The sequence below is a fragment of the Myodes glareolus genome, chromosome 13 (assembly GCF_982192425.1).
Source record: "Myodes glareolus chromosome 13, mMyoGla1.1, whole genome shotgun sequence".
Classification (NCBI taxonomy): Eukaryota; Metazoa; Chordata; class Mammalia; order Rodentia; family Cricetidae; genus Myodes; species Myodes glareolus.
This window is the reverse complement of record NC_142038.1, coordinates 45,058,356-45,078,419: the sequence shown is the minus strand read 5'-3', so window position 1 is coordinate 45,078,419 and position 20,064 is coordinate 45,058,356. Positions and strand designations below refer to the sequence as shown.

The window sequence follows — 20,064 nt, the reverse complement described above, 5'->3', positions numbered from 1 at the left end:
TACACCTATTACTGAATTCCCAGTCAGTAGGCGCTCTGTCCACCCAGGAAGTCTTACTCATCACTCCCAACACGAGGCCACCAAATGTCTTAACTGTTTGTAAAGGTATTTCTCCTTTTCTCTTAGCCTCTTTTTCCTGTCACCATTTGATGCTACTGCAATGGGAGAGTAATGTTATGCAGAGGTTTTGGAGACACAGACAAATTCATATCCCAAGTTTCCTATTACTACATCAAGACAGTTAACGAAATAATTGCTGAGTCTCAACTTCCTCATCCCCAAGGCTGAGCCAGATACACTGTTAGCACATGACATTGCTCTGGGGCCAGAATCACATGAAAGTACCTAGCCCAGAGAGGCCCTCAGCAAACAGCAGTTATCACTATCATTTAACTTGTCTTAGAAAACAGGAGAAACAGACACCCTGAAAACCAGGAGGCTGACACAACTCCCACGGCACAGTGCTGGCCCAGGATTACCTGGCAAACACACGATCATTGAACGAGTTGGCAGGTCCACTTCTGAGGCTGCCGCAGTTGGCGAGCATTTCCTTGACCCACTCTACCCATGTGTACAAACGGAGGATACCTGCATCTGCCATGGCTTCCACAAAATTGGCATCTTCAACCGTGTCACCAGCATCAGCCAGAGCCAGGCGCATTCCTGAAAGAAAACAAAGTCAGTCACTTAAAAGTATGGGTACTAACTAGGTGGTGGTGGGGCACACCTTTAATCCCAGCACTCAGGCGGCGGCAGAGGCAGGTGGATATCTGAGTTTGAGGTCAGTCTGGTCTACAGAGCAAGTTCCAGAACAGCCAGGGCTACACAGAGAAGCCCTGTTTTGAAAAACCAAATGTGTGTGTGTGATTACTGAAGGCCAGGCATGGTGGCAAATACCTGTAACCCCAGCACGTGGGAGTTAAAAGCAGATACCCAAGGTCATCCTTAGCCACATACAAAGCTTGAAGCCATTCCAAGCTATATGTGATACTGTCTCAAAAAGGACAAAACAAAACACACACTTATACTCTAGAAAAAGAAAATATGCATCCAGTTGGGTACACTGCAATCCTTACATACAAATTAAAAAACAATAAATGGGGACTGCAGAAACGGCTCAGCAGTTAAGAACACGGGCTGCTTTTCCAGAGGACCCAAGTTCAACTCCCAGCACCCACATGACAGCTGACAACTGTATGGAATCCAGGTCCAGTGGATCCAGCATCCTCACATAGACATACATGCAACACCAATGTACATAAAATAAAAATAAATAAATTACTGGAAAAAAGAAATCATAAATGTTATTTATGACTGTCCTGGATCAACAGCAAAAATAAGACTCTCAACTATTTACAATACTCTTTGGGTCCTCTGTATCACATTTGTGTTATCTGTATACATTTGTATCAGTTTGAACACACCCAGGACAAGGTTTTTCTCCCAGACATGCTGAGATGACAGTGGTACTGAGGCATGGTTCTTGTTAAGTATAGTGAGACAAGTAACTAGGCTAAGAGTATCTGTGGAAGGAATCCCAGGTCCGCAATCTTCATTTATGTGCTTGAGGTGGTATGCCTGCTTGATGAGTGGGGTCTATCACATGAATATGGAGATGGCCTGAAAACAAGTTAAAGGTTTAGAGGACTTTTACAATCCTCGAGATTAGTGCACAAGGGTCAAGACTGTCAGCAAGCAGTTAAGATTACCTAGCTTCTGTTGTGTGTAGTTAGAAATGCATCTGAGGCCAAGATGGCAGCCAAACAGAAAGTTGTTTGTTAGCATCCTCTGTGTTAGCCTCTGATTTGGCAAGTAAATTAGATAAATAAGAGGATGAGATGGAGGTGCTGGCTTGCAGATTTTTTTTTAATAATTTATTATTTTTATTTTATGTGCATTAGTGTTTTGCCTGTATATATGTCTGGTGAGGGTGTCTGCTCAGTTCTTGGAGTTACAGTTGTTAGCTGCCATGTACTGGGTACTCTGAAAGAACAGTCAGTGCTCTTAACCATTGAGCCATCTCTCCATGAGACAGGGCTTCTCTGTAGCCTTGGAGCCTGTCCTTCCTGAACCTAGATCTTGTAGACCAGGTTGGCCTTGAACTCACAGAGATCTGCTTGCCTCTGCCTTCCTAGTGCAGGAACTAAGAGCATGAGCCACAACCACCCGGCAGCTTGCTGATTCTTAAGGCTTAGGGGCTGGAAAAAAAGTGAATACAAGTTAGATTTGTGATCAAAAGCTCTTCCTTGGATCCAAGAACTTTGAACCGATGGGAAGATTCAGAGTGAGGATGAAGGGGAGAACATGGTAAAAGAGATAAGATACCCCTCAAGTCCAACCTTTAATAGAAAAAGGGATAATCTGTAATCCACTGTACAGATAGGGGCATTAACAAGGATCCAGTGCAAAAATATTAGTGATACCAGGAAATATTCAGCATTTGAACTACTGGAATTAGGGTAGATTTTCAAAACAAGCAATGAAGGAGCCTGTCTCAGGCTGGCTTGTGGGGTTGTGGGATGTAGAAATGGATGGATCGGTCTAACAGCTGTGGAGGCAGAAAAGCTGAGTGAAGTACTTCTCATCCCTTCTTAAGGAAAATACTGCAGTGATAGTGTGAGAGAAATTGGGCTGGCTTAACAAAGCCATTAGAACACTTGGTTATCTCTGTCTGAAATCTCCATAAATATCAGGGGTTAGAGGATCATAAGGAAGGGCAGGTCCTATTGAGGGAACTAGGAATAAGAAAAGCTGTGTTTGAACCCCAGTTTACTGGGCCAGAGAGAACTGTGTTCAGACAAGTTAGAGAAAATGCTGACCCAGCAGGAACCTCAAGGATGTTCTAGAGCTTTAGCGGCTTCAGTCCTTCAGTGGGTCAAAACCTTAATAAAGTAGGAAAGGCTCTGGCAGCTCCCTGACTTAGACCAGCTGGGGAAGATGTCCGTAAACTAAAGAACACGCTAGAGGAAATAAAGGAAAGGTAAAGCAGAAGGAAGAGGTCTGTCTGGGTGACTCAAGCACAAATGTGGCAAGATGTGTGCTAAGCTGAAGTTCCTAGAAAAAAGTAAGAAGAAAGCCAAACTGTGTGCCAGTGAGCTTCTCGAAGGCTTTAAAAGTCTGAGGAGCAGTCCACAGAAGACTCCATGATATAACAATACAAGTAAAGATGGTCAAGCCTGTCCCAGGGGTAGGTAATTATCCTCCCAGTCTAGGGAGGGTTCACTTCCCTCCAGCAAAAGGTTATGCTAGGGGTGGAGATGTTTGTCCAGTTTGCCCAATCAAGAACGCCCCCAAGAGCCAGGAGTGGTGAACCAGGAGGCTACAAGCCACTGTGCTCACCCAGGGCTACTCTTACCAAGGGAAGCAGCAGGTACACAGGGGAAAGCAGGACCACATTCACCTTCCACCCTCAGTCAGTCTGAGCGGATTAAGTCAGGCCCACTGAATTTATCAGGTATTGGAGAAATGTAGGAAGGCTACATGGATATGGAAATATAATCAGAGAGAATAACTAGGGATTAGAGGGAGCTAATTAAATTAGTACCTCCTATCTAAGCTTTCTATCCAACCTTGATCTGTGCAGGAAGCAATTGATACAAACGAATGGAACCTTTCCACGCTGTGTCAGCCCTTGCTCATGTCTGACTTTAGTATTTTATAGCTATGAGCCTCTGGGGTCATCTCTTAACCCCACTATTTGTTATGGAAGGGTACTTTGGGACGCTGCCTTGGCCTGCTCATCCTCTGGGGAAGGTTTTGTTACCTAGATGACAATGCTAATCTCTAAGGTTTTGCAGATTTAGAAGCCTTCAGAGAGACAACCAGTGCAAGGGTACTTCTAACTGCTCTGCAACCCAACTGAAGCTAGGTTAATTATAAGAGAAAAAAATTACAAAAGGTATCCTGTCCATGGGTAAAAAAGGACAAGGACACTCCCAGGGTCCAGAAGGTTATTGAATGAAAACTCTAGGGCTAAGAGTGGGCTACGTTTCTATGAACTATTGGCCAGGAGAGCCACTGAGGCCCCACAAATCATAAAAGCTAAGTAGCTACTGTTACTTCTGTTGGTTGTAGGCTAGGACTAGGTTGTAAGATGCTATTGTCAAAGACACCACATGTGTATCCTTTGACTGTAGGGCATGGAGAAATCAGCCAGGACTGACAGGAAACTCCTACCCAGCTGGCTGGCTACTGTAGTTTCAGAGGGGCTGTGTAGGCTGCTGGTAGAGAACTGTCACCAAGCCTCCTGTTTGGCTAAAATATCGCTGTGTCAGGCAAGATGTGCCTGCTTGTGCAACAGTGGCTCGGCTAGCACGGGTAAGACCAACAGCCTTTCACTTAGATTTAAGATCTACTCTAAAAGAGGAAATTCACATCTGGTACTGTATGCCAGGACAAAATCTGTGGCTGGGAAAGTCCTAAGTCCCAATGAGAAAGCAATTTCTATTGTTTTATTTGATGGCTGTCTCGTATGCCTGTCAAATTGCCTTCTATACATGTACATTCACATCCGCAGATCACTGTTGCCAGCCTCAACTCATAACTTGTTCTCTGATGACAACAAGTGACTGCTACTGTGACATGTGGCCTATTTCTTCGCCATAGGTGATCATCTACAGTCACCCCCTCCCAGGCTCAGGGATCATTGCCAAGAGGAAACAGAAAGAGTGTTAAGAGCTGGAGGAGGGTGGGGAGTGTTGTGAACAGTTTCTTGTGAGATTGAAACATTCTATCTGAAAGAGAAGCTCTTTGAACAGGAAAGAGAACAACTCAAAATAGCTTTAGGAAGTCCCTAAAACTGACCAGATTCACTAGCCGCCCCCCCCCACCCCCCACCAGAGTAAACAAGAAAAGCTGAGAGCGCAATCAGACAGACTGAAGCTGAGCTGCAGCAAACAAAGCTCTCATAGAAGAAAAGCTGCACAGAAGACTCTGAGACCAGATAGCTGCCTGGAAGAGGTTTAGACCACCTGGAAAGGACACTCTCCAGCCTGTTGAGCTGTGCAGGCTGTGTACTGTGCTTCAGGTTCCCAGCCTTGTGAAATATCACACACGCCAGGGTGGCTTTGGTGATAGAGCTGTCTTTGAGTCATTTCTGCTCTGTAAATAACCCCAATAAAACTTTGGTTCACCAAAGTCTGGTTTCTGTATTTTGAAATATAGAAGGTATCCACATTTTGTTTTGTCATGGGATTCCTATCTAGGGTGAGCAGATATGTGTGTTGAGTCTGCCCAGGAAGTTTTGTCACACAGGCTACATTGAGGGAGCTGGACCAAACAAACACTCTAGGCCAGGGAAGCCCTCCCACCCCCATTGGTCATCTAATACCAAGTAGTCAACCCTGAAATCAAATACAAAAAGTAACATCTCACAGACTAAATAGGGTATATTTATATATTAAGAAATATGGACAGGTGGTGGTGGTGCACGCCTTTAATTCCAGCACCTGGGAGGCAAAGGTAGGTGGACCTCTGTGAGTTCGAGGCCAGGTTGGTCTACAGAGTGTAGCCAGGGCTACACAGAGAAACCCTGTCTTGAAAAACAAAAGAAGTATCTTCATAACAATAAAAGAAAAAAAAGGCCATGAATATAAGAGAAAGTAGAGGTTGGGGTGTACATGGGAAAGGTTGTAGGGAGGAATTAGAAGGGAAAATGATGCAATAATATTTCAATTTTAAAAAACAAAATATTTTAAGAAAAACTGTAGAGCTGTCAAGATGGTTCTATAGGTTAAGTGTTTGGCAGGTCTGAACGCCAAATGTGGTAGAACCCATCTGTAATCCCAGAATTACTATGGGCAGATGAGAGGTGGAAACAGGAGAATCACCCCGAGTTTGTTGGCCAGCTAGTCTGAAGCATACAGAGAAACAAGAGAGATCCTGCTTTGAAGCAAGGAGGAGAGGAAATATCAGCTCCAAACATCTGTCATCTGTTCATTGTAGACAATGTCATGGGAAAAAAGCTGTCATGTGACCTACACACATGCACCACAGTACGAGCGTGCTCATACTCACATATGCGCCATTCACAGATGCACAAAAAAAATAAACATCTTTACGACTCTGAACGTATTGAGCTTTTTCTTGAATAGATTATCTCAGCAATTCTGTTGTTTTAATTTATATAGTGTGCTGCTTATCCACAAAGAAAACATGAGTATTTAAATTTTTGGTAAAAGCAAAAGAATAAACAACAATTTTAACCTATCTTCTGCAGCCCAATCTGAGAAACAGCAAGGATAAAAATGCATACTCACCATCAGCTGAAAATTTGTCAACAGCTTGGCTCAAAGTGAGGAAGTTGCCTGTAGATTTTGACATCTGAAAAAGAAAGCAGTATTCAGGCATTAGTAAGAATATACATAAATGAGCCGGGCAGTGGTGGCATGCACCTTTAATCCCAGCACTCGGAAGGCAGAGGCAGGTGGATCTCTGTGAGTTTGAGGGTAAAGTCAGACTTTCATGACCTTCAGCTATAGAAAAGCAGCATTTACAGCAGATTGGAAAAATGCTAACAGGGTCTCACCATGTAGCCCTTGCAGGCAAGGAACTCATAGAGAGCTACTACTGTCTCTGCCTCCTAAGTGCTAAGATGAAAGGTGCATACCACCATGCCCACTGCAGGAGAACTTTTAAAATTCATCTTCTGCTCTTAGGGTACTGACTATATCTGACACTGCACACTGTAATTTATATCAACTACTGTTTGTTCAAATCTGTATCTATTTCCACTATAACACTTATAAAGATTTGTTTCCATTTTCATTTACGTATGTGTGAAGGTATTAGTGTGTGTGAGCATGCACATGCCCACAGAGTCCAGAGGGAGCTCGGATCCTTGGAGCTGTAGTGACATGGGTACTAGGTGCTTCACAGGCTGAGCTGCCCTCCAGCTCTACTAAAACAGCAGCCCTGCCATTACTAGTCTATTGGTTACACTAAATTTATTAGTTGGTCAATGAACCTAGCTTACTAATTCAGAAATAAATACAGCCACTTTTGAGATTGTCTTTTTGTGGTTTCTGCTGAGCAGGCATTAGAGGGACAAGTGAGGGGAGGCTGTCTAACTTTTTATTAGAAAACTGACTAACTGAGATAAATCCTACACATCCAGCAAAAGGAACAATATTCCTAATGATGTTGGGAGTAGCAGTGTAAACAGGAACAGTATTAACATTACATGATATATAAAAACCCCTAAAGCTCCAAATTCTCTTGTTCTTCAAGAACTACAAGTCACAGTAGCAAACAAAAAGCACCAGGCATTCTCTCCTGCTGGGGAACAATCTTTTTCTATACTATGAATATGTATTACTCTCATTTGCTAATGAAAGCTGATTGGCCGATAACTGGGCAGAAAGAGATTGAGTACTAGAGCCCGACTAGAATAATTCTAGGAAGAAGAAAGGCAGGTCAGGGTGTCGCAAGAGATAAACATGTCATGCTAATAAAGGTACTGCCACGTGGCAGAGCATAAATATAGAAACATGTGCTAATTTAAGTGTGGGAGTTAGCTAGTAACAAGCCTGAGCTATTGGCCAGCATTTATAATTTACATTAAGCATCTATGTTGGGAAGCAGCTTCCAGGTATTTGGGAACAGGTGGGCAGGAGAGAAACGTCTGGTTACACTCTCCATTGGTAAGAGGCATCTGATGGGTTACAATGCTAATTTTTTAAGCTTTCTGCTTTTCCTCACTGCCTTTGCTTCATTGCTCCCCTCCAGTCCTCTTTTGTATCATTCTGAATCCCATTATCATAACAAACCTGTTGTGCTTACTCAAAGATTAAAATTTATTTGATGCTATTAATCCTAAAGAGTTTAAGTAACTTTTCTTAACTCTAACTAGTTCGTATTACTGTTTACTTTCTTCCTCGGCTGAAAAGCCTGGCCCGGGGCCTCACCTTCTCTGAGTTGAGCAGCAGGTGTCCATTTGCTCGCACAGCCACAGGCCACTTGTCACTTCACAGGCACATGTTGTAAAACAGAAAATAAGAAGAAAAACAGAATTATAGCTCCCCATGTTATCCTGAGGTAAATGTTAACAATGAGCAGTTTGTTGAAATAAAGCCATGGCACTACAACCGTAGGTAACTTTTGTTTTGAAGGCTCAAAAACAAGGCTTGGCTCATCCCACAGAAGTCCTCCCTGTGCTGTGCTCCTGTTTTCAACAGGAGACAATTGAAAAGAACCAAAGGAGCATCTCTGTGAGTTATGAAAACAAAAATACTGCAACTGTTTTGAAACCATAACCAGAGCTCAGCTATGAACACAGGAAGATCTTGAAAATATGATATTATGAAAAAACAGAAGAGTGCATATACCACCTTTGCAAGAATACAAATATATAGTTAATTCCCAGAATATGCATAAACATTTGCTCCAAAAGAAACCAGGAAACAGCCAGGTGATGGTGGCAAACACCTTTAATCCCAGCACTTGGGAGGCAGAGGCAGGAGGATCTCTGTGAGTTCAGGCCAGCCTGGTCTACAGAGTGATTTCCAGGGCAGTCAGGGCTATAGCAAAGTGAAATAAGTGCAATGGTGGGTGAAAGGTCGTGAGCAGCGTTTTGTCTTCACACACTGCATTACACACTCTCCAACATGTCTGAAAACTGTGCATGCCAGCACCAAACAGATCACTATCCCTTGATGACCCGAAAGAAGGCATACTCTTTGGGCTGTCCGTCCAGGAAGAAGCACATTCCACATTAAGGCACACTGTGCAAATCCATCTAAGCCCTCCATAGCCATTCCTTAAGACACTCGAAGACACCCTTATTGACCATCAAAAAACACAGTCCACACAGACTTTAGCACTCACCTTTGTTCAGGCCACATGGCCACATGATTGTAAATATAATACGAAAGATGATTTGGAATCAGATCTTTGCCGGAGGCTCGAAGGTCCACTGGATACCAGAACTCAAACTCCTGCTTCAGCTGATCCAGCTTCTCCTTTGGGATCTGAGTCTTAGGAAATGGCGCCTCCTTGAAGAACACATAATCCCAAACATCCTTAGTCATCTGCTGGGGTCTGCATTGAAATAAGGCAAACAAATGCACTATTATTTTGAAGGAGTCAGAATTTTCACTTAATCATCAATTGAAATTTTAATTAGTTACAGTAGCAAATAAGAGCGAACCACTCCCCTATGAGTCAAGAAGGCTTAACAACACAGGAGGGGCTACTTAACCACTTAATCATCTTTCTCAGTTGCACAATAAAAAAAAGCAAAATGTAATAAAAGACTGCTAACCAAAAAAAAAAAAAAAAAAAGTCAGGAATCACACTATGTTGCCCTGGCTGTCTACTATGTATATCAAACTGGCCTTCAACTCACAGAGAGTGGCCTACCTCTGCCTCCTGAGTCCTGGGATTAAAAGTAAATGCCACCTGCTAGCCAAATTCTTAAGTAAAATAAATATGGAAGAATTAATTTCTAAATATGTAAACCACAATGTCACAACATGTGCACAGTTCTTCTTCTGAACTATGTTCCAACCTGATGCCCAGTGGAGATTCTGCCTGGCCCTGCAGGTCATTTCCTTGCAACAGGTGTGCAACTGTGTAATACGCCATGTAAATAGTGGAGTCAGACAGTGATTCAATCAACCATTGCTCGTCCCAAGGCAGACGAGTGCCTGCAAGACAAAAAGGAAAAAAATTAATATGAATGAAGCTAAGAGATACCCAATGGAAGAAGCCACATCTTAGAGGCTACAGTCTAGCAAGTTCTGTTGTTGTTGAGTGTGGGTTGCTGCTATTTTGTTTGTGGTGCTAGGAATTGCACACAGGAAGCAAGCACTCACCATTGAGCTATATCCCCAACCCTAAGAAGCTCTAAATTCTACTTTAATAATTTCTAAAGATAAAATATTGCACAAAACCAAAAATGGGCGAACCTCTGGAGTCCTTTAGTAGAAATGCATGGGACTACGGGGAGGGTTTGGTAAGTAAGAACACTTGCCGTCCACACAGAAAAAACGGAATTTGGTTCCCACTACCGTATAAGATCCTGACTACCATAGCCCTGACACTACTGGGGAGATAGGAAAATCCCTGGGGCTTGCTGGCTGCTAACCTAGCTCCAGAAAGTGACCGAAGGGGACACCAGACACATTCCACTGGCCTCCACACATGCACAGGCAAACACACTCTGCTCATAAATGTGCTTACTGCTTATACATACACCATACTCACACACACACACACACACACACACGGTTAAGTACATAAATAAAACACAGATCATACTCTAAAGCCATGTGGGTTGAAGAGGACATACCTAGCAATAGGTAGATTACAGGGAACCACATCCTAGTCTTTCCCATCCCCTAACCAAAACCTATCACTTCCAAATTAGCAAACATCAGAAGAAAAGGGGAAGGAAGGAGAAAAGTAGATTTTCTTTTCTTTTAAGACAGAGTTTCTCTGTAGCTTTGGAGCCTGATCTAAAAATTCACTCTGTAGACCAGGCTGGCCTTGAACTCACAGAGATCCACCTGCCTCTGCCCCCCAGTGCTGGGATTAATAGTGTGCGCCACCACCACCACCCAGCTGAAATGTGCATTTTCTATCTAACAAAATCACCCAAACAGAAGTGCGGAAAATCTGCTGACCTAAACCGTACGTTCGTGAGCAAGCATGTTCTTGTAGCCAGTCTAAGGAAGCTTCAAAATTCTTCCTGCTCTCCTCGCAGAACCTAAGAAGAACAAAGGCCGAAGAGTGTACTTGCTTTCATCAGCCTCCACGGTTCTCATCCCCACGCCCTTTCGGTTTCCCCCATCTTACGTTTCCATGTTCTTCAAACACTGAAATGTCTCTTTCTTCCAGCTCTCCTCTCCATAATCCAGGTACCTGGGGGTGAACAAATGGAACTTGTCTCACTGTCAGAAATGATCACAGTGACTGACAGACTCATCCTGTGGTAAGAGGGACTAACCACTGGTCACACAGGGCCACGACACATTCGTCCGCAGACCTCGACATCACTTGCTTTTCTGGTTCCATGTAGATAAGCGCATCCCCCTAAACGAAGGGAAATAAAGACATGGTAGATGTCACGTCCAATCAACCCAATTCCTCAGGGACAGAAGCCTCCCCTCCCCAGACTCAACAGAGTCTGCCTCTCCGTGCGGTATCTGCTTCCGGAACACTTCATCAAGTGCTCCACTTCACAGGCTACTCATCATTTTAGCACTTTCTAATCTTATGGTGGCTGCCTATGATAACTTTCTATCTTTGTTATTAAAATACAAAGAACATTTTAAAAACTAAATACATGACACCACTGTTTTTAAAATAAAATATATAAACATGAAAAACCTTATTAAAAGATTTAGAGTCATTCAAAAAAAAATGCAGCTCCAAATAGAAAACTGACCACAATCTATTTACTTTTGGTGGTGGCAAGGTTTCATTTATCCCAGGCTAGCCTCAAACATACTGTGTGGCAGAGGATGACCTTGAACTTCTGATTCTCCTGCCTCTACCCCAAGTACTGAGATAGGCATTCATCATCATGTGGACGCAAATCTTACTTTGTTTTTTAACTTGATATAATTATCTCTTCATACATTTTAGGATCAAATACTTGAAACTAGGATTTTTTTTGTTTTTTGAGACAGTCTGTGTAGCCTTGGCTGTCCTGGAACTAGTTCTGTACCAGGCTGGCCTCAGACTTAGAGAGATCCACCTGCTTCTGCCTCCGAAGTGCTGAGATTAAAGCATGCACCACCACCATCCAGCAAGCTAGGATAACTTTTAAAACTAAAATCCAATATTATCATTCACAAAATGACTCCCTGCACTGTACTTAAAATACAATTCTTCAATCTAAATTAAAAAGTTATGCTTTTGGTTTGTAAGCAGTGGATTTAACTCCATTCAAAAATTTCAATTCCAGCTGACAATGAAGAAGATGGAGGGATGGACTGACTCTACAAAGATAAGTAGAATGGGAAAAGAAAAAGTTGAGTGCATAATAACTGCTCCAACAGAGATAACGCTAGCTGGAGCTGCGGTACAGCTCGACAGAGGGGCTGCAAGTATGTGTAAGGTCCCGGGTTCAAGCCCAAGTAAAAGGCTCAAACAAAGGAAAGAAAAGAAAAGTTAGCTAAATCTTAACCAGCAGAAGAAAAAGCTGAGGAGAAATCCCATTTGCACTGCTGAGTCTCCAAACGCTCAGGAATAAGTGGTGCGGCCTGATTCTTCAGGTAGAAAACAATGACGCTGAAGAGAGGACAGACCAACGTTTTAAACCGTGGTTAGGAGCCCAGATATGCTAATCCATGCGCTGATTAGTTTTTATTGCAAGCTAGACAAGCTATAGTCACCCAGAAGAGGGAGCCTCACATGAGGAATTTCCTAGATCAAGCTGGTCTGTAGGTGGTCTGTGGACATTTGTTTTTAATTGATGACTGATGTGGGAGGGCCAAGTTCACTGTGGGCAGTGCCATCCCTAAGCAGGTGGGCCTGCATTGTGCAAGAAAGCTAGCTGAGCATGAGCCAGTAAGCAGCCTTCTTCCACGGTTCCTACCTCTGTTCCTGCCCTGACTTCCCTCAGTGATGGAATATTACTTGGAAGTGCAAGTGGAAATAAACCCTTTCCTCCAAAGCTGCTATTGGTCATGGTACTTATCACAGCCACAGAAAGCAAACTAGAATACTCACCACACAGAGAACAACTGCACCATCCCTGTGCCAGCAGTGTGTCAGAGGCTTATCCTCTGGGCAAATCATAGCACAGACATCACAGCAAAATCAGCAGATTACTTGAAAGTCAGCACACCAGCTGCTGGTACCATCTCTACCAATCTCCCACTCAACCTCCAGATTGCTCAGTCCAGAACTGCTACCCAGAATGTCAAATGTAAATATGGAAAGACATACACCGTCTAGATTTATGGTCACCAGACTACCAGAGATACTTCTTATCAAAATGAGGAGACACAAAAAGACGAGCCACGGAATTATGCAAGAAGACCAGCTTTGAGAGTGGCAGAAGTAATCTGTAATAGCCAAGAGGCATCAGCTCCACCAGTGACAGCAACCCATCCAGACCATACGGCCAAAGGCACTGGGAGAGCACTCTAAGATACAACGAGGGACAAGCTGGGAGAAATGCAAAGCTGCAGATTTGTGAATAGGTTGTGAATAAGTACATGGGCAAATATTAATTGTAGGGGAAAATGAAAACTGGAGAATAAAATATTTACTATATACCACAGTTGGATTAGCCATGTCTCAAAAGTATAAACAATGACTAATCTAGTGTGCATTATAAATACATTATGAAGATGAAAGATGAAAGATGAAGACGTATATACAAAAAAAGTATTAAAAAATTAAAATTCTTGGATTTTTTTCCCCATAGTAGGAAGTTAGTGGCGGATAGCTAAACCTAAGGAAACATCAGAACAAAAACTACACTCCAGCAGTTCCAATCCCAGCTACAGGAGGCGGAAGCGAGAAGACGATAGCTTCAGTGGTAGTCTGGGCTACACTGGGAGACCCTCTCTCAACAAAACAAAGCAACAAAAATTACATTAGAAACACCTAGACATCTATGAAAGCTGGGCATAGTGGCTCATATCTGTAATCAGAGCACTTGGGAGGCTGAGGCAGGAGGACTGCCACAAGTTCGAGGCCAGTCTAGACTACAAAGTGAGACCATGTCTCAGAAGAAAAAAAAAACATGAGCGAGAGACAGAGAAACAAGAGATAGAGGCAGAAACAGAGGAGATCAGTATTAAAATAAGCAACACAGTCGAAAGCTGTCCTCTCCAAAGAGAAATGAAAAAGAACGTGAAAAGACAGAGGAGATGGCTGCTTTCTATTACTGTGCGTGTGTGCATGTGCGTGCATGTCTGTGTGCATATAGAAGCCAGATAACATTCTTTAGGTGCCATCTTTTTTATTCCTTTTGAGACAGGGTCTCTCACTGGCCTGAAATTCATTAAGCAGGCAGTGAACTGAATCCCAGGGATCTGCCTGCTTCCACCTCCCCAGCAGCGGATATCAGCATCCACCATCACGCAAGTATCCATTCCGGGGCTAGAACTTAAGTCTTCTCCCAGCCTGTTCGTTCTGGAGCCAGCACTGTTTCTCAAGTCTCTGCCTCCTGGTTACAGATATGAATCAATACACTAACCTTTGCTTTTTGAATTCAGTAAACATAAAGACCACTGTCTACATATCATGGGTCAGTATGATTGTTAAAATCAAAACTTTAAGAGATAAGTAGCTAAGCAAAGGTCTATCAAAGGAGGAATCTGGAGATGAAAAACAAAATACAGAGGTAAAAAGCAAAGAGCACAGAAAAAGGATGCAACCACTGTACGCAACTCTAAAGTGGCCGCTGTGGAGACTTCGCCAGAACTTTAGCTGTGTCTGGGTGTGCTTTCTTCTTACAGGGGAGAAGGTGAGTTGAAACACTGTCTCCATAGCCCAGGCTAGTCATGGAGTTGAGATCTCCCTGCCCCTATCTCCTAAATGCTGAGATGAAGGTACGCATTACCACACATGGCACAGCCCAGCCTTAGGGCGCAACCTCATCCCTATAACTGGAGATGCAAATTAGATGAACTGCAAATAGGCCTATTTCCTGCCATAAAGCTATGCTATCTTTTTATATAGTGCTAAGTCCTACTACAAAACTAACTAATAACACTCTTAGGTCTACTGCAGTGAACCGTTCTTCCCAAACAGTCCCCAGAGGACAGGCTACCACCTACAGCGTCAATCATGTTTTTCTGAATAGTCTTCTTTACGTTCTGGATCTTCTGTCCTTTAAATCCATCCACCAACATCACCTACAAGGACGAAAGGGGAACATACAAGACAAATTAAATTTTGCTTCAAGTTTCGCTAGTTAAATGTACTTTACAGACCAAACTAAAAATATCTTTAGAATAACAGTGATCACATTTATAGCCATAACTTTATACAACTGATATTCATAACACACTGGTCTCTAAGTGTAACTGGGTCTAGCACTGTTGTCTTTCTGTGGCTGTAGCTAACGACAGCATGGCTAGGAAGACACGTTCCCTTCCATGCTAAGCTTCCACATGGAGATGAATAGTTTATACCAGGGTTCTAAACCTGTGGGTCGCACCCCTACAGGGGTCGCATAGCAGATATTCTGCCTATCAGATATTTATATTATGATTCATAACAGCAGCAAAATAATTTTATGGTATCAGGTCACCACAACATGAGAAGCCGTATTAAAGGGTCACAGCATTTGGAAGGCTGAGGACCATTCTTCTGAGTATAACCCACTCAAGGCGTCTCTTTCCAGCCCTGCCCCTTACCCACCTGCTATATGCCTGATGCCTTTCAATTTCTTATTTAGTGGGCAAACTTAACACTAGGGCAAAGAATTAACTCACACTTTGTTTCCACGGACGAGACCACAAGCCTCATAAAGCTGACGTGGGTAAAAAGCTCAGGTTTTTAGGTCTGACTCTGTGCCACTAACAAGCAGTTCCCATTTTAGGTGGAAAAAAAAAAAATACTGCTTTTGCTCTTCAGGTTATTAACATATTGATGTTTCATTCCATGTAATTATGAAGTTAGAGTCATGGTCACTGTGCAGGATCAGAGATCATGGAGCAAAGCCACCAACTCTGGATCCCAATCCTGCCACAAGATTGAGAAAACAGTAGCCTCTTTGTGCCTTTCCTTATCCGTAAGTGACGACGAGACTGCCCACTTTGCAGCGTTATTTTGTGAGCTCAGTTAATATTGAATTAACTTAGCAGTTAAAAGCACTTGTTACTCTTACAGAAGACCTGGGTTCAGTTTCCAGAACCCATATGGTAGCTCACGGGAATCTGTTACTCAGTTATGGAGATCTGACCTCCACGAGCAACACATACATATGTAGTGCACATATGTAGGCATAACACACATACACATAATAAATAAATAAATCGACTAATGAATTAATAAAACATTCTTTTCTTTTAAGTTCATATATTAAAGTGTTGGCTCTTACTATCACTCAAAATACTGTCATGGATTGACAAAGAATAGCCGCCATAGGCTTGCATATTTGAATGCTTAGTCATCAGGGAATAGCAGTACTTGAGAAGAATTAGGAAGTGTGGCCTTGTTGGAAGAAGTGTGCCACTGATGGGCTTTGAGGTTTCAAAAGCCCGAGCCAAGCCCAGTGTCCTCGGCCGTCAGATCAGTACGTAGGTCTCGGCCACCTCTCCAACACCATGTCTCCCTGAACCATGATGATAATGGACTAAACCTCTGAAACTGTAAGCCAGCCTCAATTAAATCCTTTCTTTTATAAGAGTTGCCTTGGTCACAGTATTTCTTCACAGCAAAAGAACAATGATTAAGACAATATATAATTCACTTTTTAAAAAAATTAAACTAATTTTTGTTTATCTAAGAAAGGGAAAATGTAAAAATAAAAACTACTCCCAATGTGTGTCCTTTAAAAACATTCACTTCAGCCTTATGTGGCTAACCTCTGACTGGGTTTCTCTTGTCTAGTTTAGTCTTCCCCTGAAAACCTAAGGCGCATTAGCACAGGCAGAACTGAGAGAGGAAGCTCAGAACAGCTTTGTGGGCCTCACTTGGCACTTGACAGGCAACAACAAATCAATTAAAAGACCAAATAGAACAGCTTAATCAAAAAATGAAACCATTATGAAAAACAAAAAGAAAAAGCATTCTTTTTTTTCCAATTTTAAAGATATATTTATTTTATGTGCGCTGCATGCATGCCTACCGGATCCCCTGCACTGCGGTTACAGATGACTGTGATCCACCATGTGGGGGTTGGGAATCCAACCCAAGTTCTCTATAAAAGCGGTAAGTGCACTTCCTGCTAAGCCATCTCCCAGTCCTGGAGCAGGCATTCTTGATGCAGCCAACCTTTACAGTTGTATTGTATAGTAACGGGAACTCATTTTAAATATCTCAAGAAATTAATTTCTTAGAGATTCCCAGAACACACACAAATGTAATTCTGGAAATGTTTCTAGAAATGACATGATAAAAACTGGAAATTTAGAATAAAATTTATTCATCTTTTCCAAATTAGTGTTTTACAAAAACTATGTTGAATTTTTCATTTTAAGTTAAAATTATTAAGAGGAATAGCAGAGCATATAGCTACAGATAAAAACAATAAAAATTATGACTTACGCCATCATAAAATCCTCTTAAATACAATTTCTCCTTTGCTTCTGCAAGTTTTTCACGGTCATTCTGGCTCTGAATTTTCAGCTCATCACAAAGGGTCACAGCAGAAAGACTTCCAATCCCTGGGATTTCAAGGACTGGGACCTGCAAAGAACAGCAACACCACAAGTACATTCACGCTGAGAGGCAAACACAAACCAACCGTGTGGACATGGCCCCTTGCCCTGTAAAGCCACAGTGGATTTTACTGTCACCAGGCAGTGACATACACTCAGAGCTCACAGACCACTAACCTGAAGATGGCAGTGTGTGCACTTCCTTACCACAGGAACAACACACGCCACCCCCTACTCTCACCTCCTGCCATACAGGCCACTAAATAACTAAGGCTGCAAGAAGCAAAGCAATGTCAACTAATTTTATGGATGGCTTCAAGCACCTATCAAATTTTTGGAGTCTTTTCCCCCAGTGCTGAGAATCACACCCAGGGCACTGAGCATCCCCAAGCTCACTCTCCTACACTCTTCATGGAAGGCATTTGACTTTTCTTCTGCATGGACAAAAATGAAAATAAGAAACATTAAACAGCTCTGCAAGGCTACAAAATAAATATTCCTAGGTTAAGTAAGGTATGTTGTTGACAAGTTAGTATAAAACTGGTGAGAATAATAGGCTCTTCTCAACTGCAGGTGTCAGGTAGAAAATGCGTATTGTTTTCTTTTCCTGTTATTTACAACAGTAAGTTATCAAATTAAAGTAAGAAAATTCCCTCTCATTTTCAAACTCTACAAATTTTTGTTACAAGAAGAACATGTAAGCGCCTTTTGCCCCTGTGATAAAGACGTGTGATGTCTGAGAATACACACATACTCACCGGCTCAAATGGCAGGACCATTTCATCTCTAATTCCATACTTTGCTCGTAAGGCCTATGGAAAATTAATAAGCTAACATTAGTGCTCAATTTTGTTACTGATACAATCAATAAGAAAGCAAACTCTTTTTTCCTGAGGCAAGGCTTTACTGCAGTAGCCTATGTTGGCCTTACACTTGAGGTCTTCCTGCCTCGGCCTCCCTCTTCCCTGGCTTCCAACTTTTATTCCACTATTTGTTCTTTCCACAAAGAACATTTTTAACATTATCTCAATAAGGGACCTGTGACCTTTTAAAACTCAGTAGTTTACTTTAATGTGACTAGCCTTCAGGTATGTCCAATATTTTGACATTGTGATAAAACTTGTCACCTATCCACTTGCCAATTAAGAACTATGCAACCAGCTTACAAACAAAACCTCGTGTTTTAAATAAGTTTATGATTTTTCACTGAGTCTAATCCATAGCTATCCTGTGACACGTGTAATCCACAGTCCACAGGCTGAACATGCCTGTAGAAAATGCATCAAATGGGAGCTGGAGAGATGGCTCAGTGGTTAAGAGCACTGTCTGCTCTTCCAGAGGTCCTGAGTTCAATTCCCAGCAACCACATGGTGGCTCACAACCATCTGTAATGAGATCTGGTGCCCTCTTCTGGTGTGTGGGCATACATGGAGGCAGAATGTTGTAGCCAGAAGAAATAAATAAATAAATCTTAAAAGAAAAAAAAAAGAAAATGCATCAAATCATCAAATGCAACAACGCACACAGATATGGAGACATCACCTCAGTCAAGGGTAATATTCTTGCCTGTAATGAAAATACGGGTCTGAGAGAATGAGTCAGTGGGTGAGAGGATTTGCTACACAAGCATGAGGAGCAGAGTTCAAATCCCCAGCACCCATGAGAGAAGCCAAGCATACTAGAAAGCCCAACACTGCACAAAGTGGAGACAGGAGAATCCTCTGGGACTTACGGCCACCAACCTAGCTCCAAGTCCCATGAGAGACCATCACAAGAGTGAGGTGGACAGTGTAAAGCAGGACACAAATGTCCTCTTTGTCACCTGTGGTGCTGCACACACTTAAAAACACACACACAACCTTCTCAAATTTGTTACAGAATTGTATTCCAAATTCCCAACCACAGAAACACACAAACACTGAAAACCATGTTAGAGATGACGGTTCAGAGACAAACATGTACGCCCTCAGCCTGTGTCACAGGTGTTCAGCAGTGCCCACTAATAATCTAAATTTAAAACAAGGGCATGGCTGAGTGGTGGTGGCACATGCCTTTAAATACTGACAGAGGCAGAAGGATCTCTGTGAGCACGAGGCAAGACTGGTCTATAAAGTAAGTTACAGGACAGCCAGGGCTACACAGAGAAACCCTGTCTTGAGGAGAAAAAAAAAAAAAGAATAAAACAAGGACATGAAGCAGATACTTGCTTGCTTTTTCTTCAGGTCTCTGAGTGCTGCAAGATCATCTGGTGAATCAGAAGGAACACTCGTGACCACACCAGTGCCTTAAGAAGAAAAAAAGGAATTAACTAATACACCAGAATGTGGTTAGCAAAGCATTCTACCAGCAAAATCTGTACCTTTATCCTCCTTAATGGTGAGCATAGGGAGAACGTAGACCACTTTATAGCATGTCAGCGGTGCAGAAAGTGCGGCCCCAAGGATCTCCTGCATAAAAGAGGAGCAAAAAAGGGAAGAAATGTAACTGCAGTGAAAAAAAGTTAAAATAAGTATTCCAATTTTAAGGTCAAGAGGCTCCTACTGAGAACCATACAGGAATAAACTCTGGAGAGCTACATCTGTACAAAACAGCTGCTGCGGTTAATGTCATGATGTTAGACAGTTGAAAACCATAATGACTTTAAATGTTCTTTTATCAAAAATGAGAAGTCTGAAGTACTGTTTGTTAATTACTTTACACAGTCATTCTACCATGTATATATACACTTTAAACATCATGTTGTTCCCATACATGTGCACAACTTCTCCACTAAGTA

At 42.3% G+C, this 20,064-nt stretch overlaps 1 protein-coding gene across 2 annotated transcripts in view; it reads right to left on the bottom strand.

Moving 5' to 3' along the window:
• Lars1 (leucyl-tRNA synthetase 1) overlaps positions 1-20,064 on the bottom strand; it is a 57,952-nt gene that overhangs the window by 16,964 nt on the left and 20,924 nt on the right. For both annotated transcript variants that reach the window (XM_048419081.3, XM_048419084.3), the window contains 13 exons: positions 19,648-19,735; positions 19,496-19,572; positions 18,047-18,100; positions 17,176-17,316; positions 14,739-14,816; positions 10,946-11,031; positions 10,795-10,860; positions 10,623-10,705; positions 9,506-9,644; positions 8,824-9,036; positions 7,905-7,962; positions 6,258-6,321; positions 480-663 (listed from right to left, as the gene is read on the bottom strand). In XM_048419081.3, the coding sequence (XP_048275038.2) occupies positions 480-663; positions 6,258-6,321; positions 7,905-7,962; positions 8,824-9,036; positions 9,506-9,644; positions 10,623-10,705; positions 10,795-10,860; positions 10,946-11,031; positions 14,739-14,816; positions 17,176-17,316; positions 18,047-18,100; positions 19,496-19,572; positions 19,648-19,735 (1,331 nt within the window). The remainder of the gene's footprint in view (positions 1-479; positions 664-6,257; positions 6,322-7,904; positions 7,963-8,823; positions 9,037-9,505; positions 9,645-10,622; positions 10,706-10,794; positions 10,861-10,945; positions 11,032-14,738; positions 14,817-17,175; positions 17,317-18,046; positions 18,101-19,495; positions 19,573-19,647; positions 19,736-20,064) is intronic.